This window comes from Eubalaena glacialis, chromosome 5 (assembly GCF_028564815.1).
Source record: "Eubalaena glacialis isolate mEubGla1 chromosome 5, mEubGla1.1.hap2.+ XY, whole genome shotgun sequence".
Taxonomy (NCBI): domain Eukaryota; kingdom Metazoa; phylum Chordata; class Mammalia; order Artiodactyla; family Balaenidae; genus Eubalaena; species Eubalaena glacialis.
Window position 1 is genome coordinate 114242843 of NC_083720.1, and position 6904 is coordinate 114249746.

A 6904-nucleotide genomic window follows, 5' to 3' on the forward strand; every position below is an offset into this window, starting at 1 on the left:
CAAGTACAAAGGGACTAATGAAGGCCAGCATGGGTGAAATGGAGAGTTAAGCAGAACATGATAAAAGATAAGGCTGGACCATTGTTAAGGAGTTTTGTTTTTATCCTAAAAGCAATGAGAAGCCATAAAAAGACTGGGGAAGAGGAGGGAAGAGTGACAATCAGACGTGTGTTTCAAAATAAATCACTGTGCCTTCAGGATGGATACTGGATTAGAGAGGGGTTGAAACAGAAGTCGGTAGACAAGAATGAAGGCTACTGTAGAAATTTCAGGCAAGACGATGGTAACAAACTAAAGTGGTGGTAGTGGAAATGGGAAGTAGTAGACAGATTTAAGAGATATTTAGAAAGTAAGATTAATAAAACTTGTTGACAGACTGGACGTATAAGGGAGAGGGAGTTATTAAGGATCACTCCTACTGTCCTGGATTTTCCAACTGGAAAAATAATGGAGTCATTCACTGAAATAAAAAACAAAGAAAGAGGACCAACATTTTGGGGGGGTTTTGGGAGTAAGGGAAAAATCAGTTTAGTTTTATACCTTGTATTTGCGATATCTCTAATATATGCAAGAGAGGTGCCAACTAGAAAGCAAAATATATAGATCTAGAGCTCAGATGAGATAGAAAACACTCACGTCCTTAGAAAAGCTGACATCTTTATCCTAGTAAAGCAGCTAACTATAATTGCCAAATATCTAAGAAAAACGTTAGACTTCGACCATCTGTATTTAGTTAAAACAAAAAGCTGAGACAGAACATGGCAGTAATATTTCATCAACTACAACAAAAACTGCTAGGCACCATGCGGAACACAGAGTTTTAAAAATCTTGTTTCAATAGTATATTTATTATGTCACTAATCATACAGTATTTTAAAGTTTTAGCAGGGCTGGCCAATGTCCTTGGAAATATTCAATACCTGCACTAGTCAGTAAAGTAGCCACTAGCCACATGTGGCTACTGAGCACTTGATACGTGACTGGTTTGACTGAGGAACTGAATTTTTATCCTATTTTATCTTAACTAATTTAAAGTCACATGTGGATAGTGGCTACTCTATTGGACAGGAGCAGTTTAGAGCTTCCTTGTATATTTCATCTAATCCCAAACAACCACCTTGTGAATTAATTGAGAGCCAGTGTGGGGGATAGAGGGATTAAAGAAGTAGAAGCTTTCATTCCATCTGCTTATTATATTATTTGAATTTTTATTTCAGGAATATATCTTACTTGTAAAATTTAAAATATTTTTAATTTTAAAATTAATTAAACGCTGTACAGAAAAATTAGGAAATACAGAAAGAGGAAAATGAAAATAATCTGTAAACCTACTTTAAGAAATAATCTATAATTAACATTTAGCCATATATGAAGAGGATCTACATTTTAAACCCTTTTGTTAGAAGGGGCACCAATGGCACAAGTTACTCTCTATGAGTTTTATCATATTTCTCTTCTACCCCATCCCAAACACCTTGAGAATCCTATTAGAAAGCTATCATCTCTAGAACTCTACCTGAAGGCTGCCAAAAATAAACACTTAATAGTCCTCTTGCTTATCTCCCTTTCACCACCATCACGACCACCCTCTGCCACCAATGTCATACACTTTAACTGGAACCCAATCTCTACCCCACAATATCATGGAATCATTAGTCACTATAGTGAAAAAGAGTACAAGCTTTGGAGTCAAGCAACTTTATGAGTCTGTGGTTCTCCTTTTACTATTTGGATGACCTTGGACTAATTACTTCTGCTGGTTTCTATACCTGTTTCTTCATTTGTTTATAGAAAATAAGAGTACCTAATACACAGATAGCATCTATAAAGCATAATGCCTAGCCAGAGTAGCACTCGATAAATGACAACTATTACGGACTTCTATGTGCCTGGCACTGCCCTAGATACTGAAGGGGAGAGCTCTGAAACAAAACAGAATCCCAGCCATCCTAGAGGTTACGTTACACTGGCTTAACCCCCAGGGACTCTTTCCATCTGGGATGTGAATTCCTGATCCATCCCTTATTAGATGTGTGACCTTATGCAAAGTACTTCATCTAAGATCTAAATTTCTTCATTTCTAACATGGTAATGTTATCTGCTCTTACCTACTTGAGATGGCTGGAGTAAAAATAAAATGAGAATATATGTGAAAATGCTTTGTAAATTATTATATGCTAAATAAACAGAAGGTATTAAAGAGTATCATATTCCTCCTCTCTTGGACAAAGCTTTCCAATCAATATGCCAAGAATGGATTACAGGGACTTCCCTGGTGGGAAGGCAGGGGACACAGGTTCGAGCCCTGGTCCGGGAAGATCCCAATCTTAGCTGTTGCTCCGCGGAAGCTAAGATCCCTTAGTTGCCGCGGAGCAACTAAGCCCGTGCGCCACAACTACTGAGCCTGCGCTCTAGAGACCGTGAGCCACAACTACTGAGCCCATGTGCCACAACTACTGAAGCCTGCGCGCCTAGAGCCCGTGCTCTGCAACAAGAGAAGCCACTGCAATGAGAAGCCCGCGCACCACAATGAAGCGTAGTCCCCATTCACTGAAACTAGAGAAAGTCCATGCGCAGCAATGAAAGACCCAGCGCAGCCAAAAATAAATTTAAAAAATTTAAAAAAAAAGAATGGATTACAGATGTGCTGAAATATTGACACCCCCTCTCCCTGGCCCCCTCGGCCTACAGGGAGCCGGGGAGTCTGCCGTACAAATAATCCTTTTTATGTGTGCCATCCATGAGGCAGAAGTTTGGAAACTTTGCTCTAACACACTATCTCATGTCGGCAGACACTGGAGTTGGCCAAATGACTCCCTCCTCTGGATGATTTAGGTCTCACCACCGACTCTGTTATTCTTATGATCCTGCTTCAAAGACAGTGATGTCACAGTTCCCCAAAGGATCAAAAAGGATCAAGCCTGAACATCAAGGAGCTGCTAGTCCAATGCCATCATACATATACAAAAAATGAAACAAAATAAAAACTCTCAGGTGACAATACGGCAAAGATGTTACCATATTTTCACAAAAGATTTGAGCAATTTCCAGCAACATCTGCCTAGAACCATCTTAAGACAAAAGTTTAGAAGTAATGGAAAAGAGGGAAATAAGGGATGGAGGGAAGATGAAAGAGAAAAGAAACAAAGAGAAAAAGAAAATGTAGACTTTTGTCTTGTAGAAAATAGCTGAGAATCCGTAAGAGCTAATCACTGGCTTCCATGACTGCCTAAAGCTAAACGAGAAACTAAAGAGAACAAGATTATTTTCAGGTTCCTTTGTTTTATAGTCTTTTTCATACTTCCTAGAACTAATGCTGGTGTATATCTGACTTTTAGACTGTTATGGTCCCTACGTCATCATCATCCATATTTTGTGGGACTACTCTTTCCAATCTGCACATATGTTGTTAGTTTTTCATCCACAGCCATATTATCTTGAATTCCCTATTAAATTTACTCCTTCCTCCATCCTGAATTTATTCCTTACCCCAACCCAAAGTTATCATTCTGGAATGTTTTTATACCTCCAGACTCTTACAATGCCAAGTCTATTACTTAAAACATTTATTTTCACATTTTCCACTCCTCATATGTCATCATACATACATACAAACACACACACACACCCGACAAACACATACACAGATTTATATCCGCCCTGTGGGAAAACTATCAAATAACACTCCATAGGCCTCCTCCAAATTCATTTCTTTTTGTCATACTTTTTGGTATGATATTCAACCAGGTGTTCAGCTACTGAAGATTAATAAAGGAAAACACCTTCTTTACTTAATGTCTGATAGAAAATCAGGTGAGATACCCCAACACATGCCAATAAAAGATGTAAAGAAAATATGGTAGAAGCAGCCTAGAGTAGTAGTTAAGAGCTCACAGTCTGGATTCAGATAACCTAGGTTCAGTCCTGGCTTGACCAGTGTAATTCTGAGCAGATTACTTTAGCTTCAGTTAATCATTTAGTTTCAATTTCTTCATCTACAAAAATGAAAAATTTAGCCACTTTATAAGGTTGCTGTGAGGATTAGATGAGATAATCATATAAAGCACTTAGCATAATGCCTGGCACACAGTAAGCAAACAAATGTTAATTGCTGTTATGGTGTCAGATATAATCAATCTTCTGACTTTGTCATTACCTTAGAAGGAAACTAATTTAGCATAATTGACTCTTTATAAACTTATGTTTTCTGCCCCCCAACGTGAGGATGCTAGACAGAGGGAAAATGATTTTGTGAGCAGAATAACTGGTTACTCCATATGGGCTATGATGAGCTGTATAGGTCTCTTCAAGTTCTAACATTCTATGAAACAGGCGTCAAACATTTTACAACGTCAACCCTTGATCAACAAACACTTTACCATCAAATCAGTAAGTTCAAATATGCACTCTAAACTTACATTAAGTTCGGAAGGATACTAACTTAGTCACAAAAGAGAACGATCATTAAATTCCTAATATAGAGGTAATATGGAGGGAAAGGAGATGTCGAGATGAGCAGCAACATGCCAAAGGCTTACAGACCACACCACTGAAACATCATTTGCCCTTCTGAACAAAGCCGAAGCCCAAAGTAGATGCCTCAAGTGAAAAACAAGAAAATGAAAACAAAGTACACTAGAAATTTAAACTTTTACTCTGAACTGTACCCAGTAGGTTGGTGATATTAAATACGTACTAAATAATAATAAATGTATCAATTTATAAATCCACTGGATCTCCACAACATTGGCCACAAATACTTATCCCTAAAAAGAAACCTCGAAACCACAAATCAGGAACTAAATAAACAGGCAGTCTTACTTCCTTCTCTAGGTCTAGGAAGAAATTTAGAAACACTGAAGTTTTGAAGTAGCTAGAGATTTCATCACTATAAAGCTGGAATCTCTGCATTCTACTCTCCTTGGTGCCCAAACTAGCTATGTACAGTTTGAAAAAGTAGTAGCTCCACAAAAAAAGTTTTCATTAACTTAAAGACACTGTCTAAGGAGTGGCTTTTAATCTACCTGGAGGTTATATATCTCCTTTGAGAATTTGATAAAAAGAATGGACATTCTCCCCAGAAAGGAGAAAATGCACTGAAAACAAAACTGTGCACTTAATTTCAGGGGTGGGGATAAGGAAGTCCCCTGAAAGTCACTGACCACTAGACCACAGTCCCCAAAGGCATGACCCAGGATTAAGGCAAACTAATTTATCAATCTGAAAAGGAATGAAAGTAACTGAGACCGAGATTTTAATCCAGAAAATAAAACAAGATTAGAAATATTTTGTTTTCTCAGCTAATGAGTGTTAGACGTGGTGGCTGGGAGAGGGTGTTGGTCATGTTAAGTGGGGAAAACAAAAAAACACAGGACTAACAAAAGAAAAGTGGAATTAAAACAGTACTGACATGTAGTCTGTTGCATTCACTCTGAGACAGCAGCAATAAAATGGTCAATTCCTGCAGCCTTAACAAGGAACGATTTAAGGTAACCAATTGTGGTGCACATTCCCACGCCAGTGAAGTTAATTAAATGGCAAATGTGAACACACACCTGTCACACTTGCAGGTGAAAGCATAAGTCTAACCAAAGTCCTGCAAATCTTCCATTTTTTCCTTAAGAACCGACTTAGAGAAATTATATGCTTTAATCTAGGAGAAAAGGAAGGGAGGGGGCCAGAAATCCTCAAACGGGGTGGCTAAAGGATCTGCAGGAAGTGTAAACTACAAACCTTTTGAGATCAAAGGGCTCAAGAGGGAGATGAGAATAAAACAAAGGAAGTAATAATAAAGTAAAAGGGAAAAGCGTCTAGAAACTGTTCTTAAAACAAAACAAAACAAAAACCTCTTTCCTTTTTCCTAGACACGTAAACAGTAGTAACTTGGCAAAGAGGAACGGACGAGACGACGGCACAACTTCCTTCCCAAACTCCAGCATTCCTTGGACGTCCTCGCAAGCAGTCAGGCTTGGGACATTTCACAGGCAAGGCTCCTCCCTGCACCACTGCCCGAGGAACCTCTCGCCGGGACTATCGCTATCTCCCTTCCTCTCACTGCGGGAGAGGAGAAATAGGGGATGCAGGGAAAGAAGGAGAGCAATAAAGGCTGGACACCAAACCTGAAAGTGGCCCGCTCCGAGACTTAGTCGAGAAAGACCTGGATCCTGCAACCTCTTTCCCCTCTCAATACATGCAAAACCGGGAGGGTGCCGCCCTGGGAGGGCCAGTCCTACCTTTTCACCCGGCTGTTTCGGGGGCACACTCAGGGGGACGGGAGGAACGAAGGGGCAGAAACCCAAGGCCGAATGCCTGGGCAGGGAGAGTTGGCACACACAGACTAAGGACATAAGTGCCCTGTGGAAGTCCGGAACTGCGAGCCCCAGAGGCAACGTGTCCAGCCCCGCCAACCATCTCCGAGAAGCATTCCCCCGCCTCTTTCCCAGCCGGCCAGCTCCGCCCTCACCCGTCTGCAGGGAAGCTGGCAGCTCGCACGTCGAGGATTATCCCTGCCTCTGCTCTCCGGAGTCGCCTCAGCCCTGGCAAGAAGTGAGCGGAAACGCGACCCGGGCCTTTTCCTTCTTCCCCTTCTCCCACGCACCTCGGCTCCTCGGGGGCGGGGAGCAACAGCAGCTGTCACAGCCTCACACTGACCAACCGCCGAGGACACTCGGATCGGCGGCAGCGCCACCAGGCCTACACCTCCAACACCTAGACCAGCGGAGCCGGAAGTGAGGGGACCGGAAGTAGCGTTGTCCGTAGCCCTGGACGGCCTCTCTCTCCCTCAGTCTGGCCGGCCTAGCCACGTCTCGATGGTGCCAGCGCGCTTCCCCCGAGGCCCCCTCCGCCCCTCTCCAGGAGGCGGGCCCCGCCCCTCCCGCTGCGGCCCCTAGCAACCACATCCGGG

General features: G+C 41.8%; 1 protein-coding gene across 8 annotated transcripts in view; it reads right to left on the reverse strand.

The window, feature by feature from the left end:
• The window catches only part of ARFIP1 (ADP ribosylation factor interacting protein 1), a 127556-nt gene that overhangs the window by 119962 nt on the left and 690 nt on the right, over positions 1-6904 (reverse strand). For 2 of the 8 annotated variants that reach the window (XM_061192526.1, XM_061192521.1), the window contains exon 1: positions 6599-6713. The exons of 1 other annotated variant lie outside the window; for it this stretch is intronic. Coding sequence is in view for 2 of the 7 variants with exons in the window: in XM_061192525.1 (XP_061048508.1) it covers positions 6234-6347 (114 nt within the window). In the remaining 5 variants the exon portion in view is untranslated. 5 more of the 8 variants (XM_061192527.1, XM_061192522.1, XM_061192525.1 and 2 more) reach the window with 3 other exon arrangements.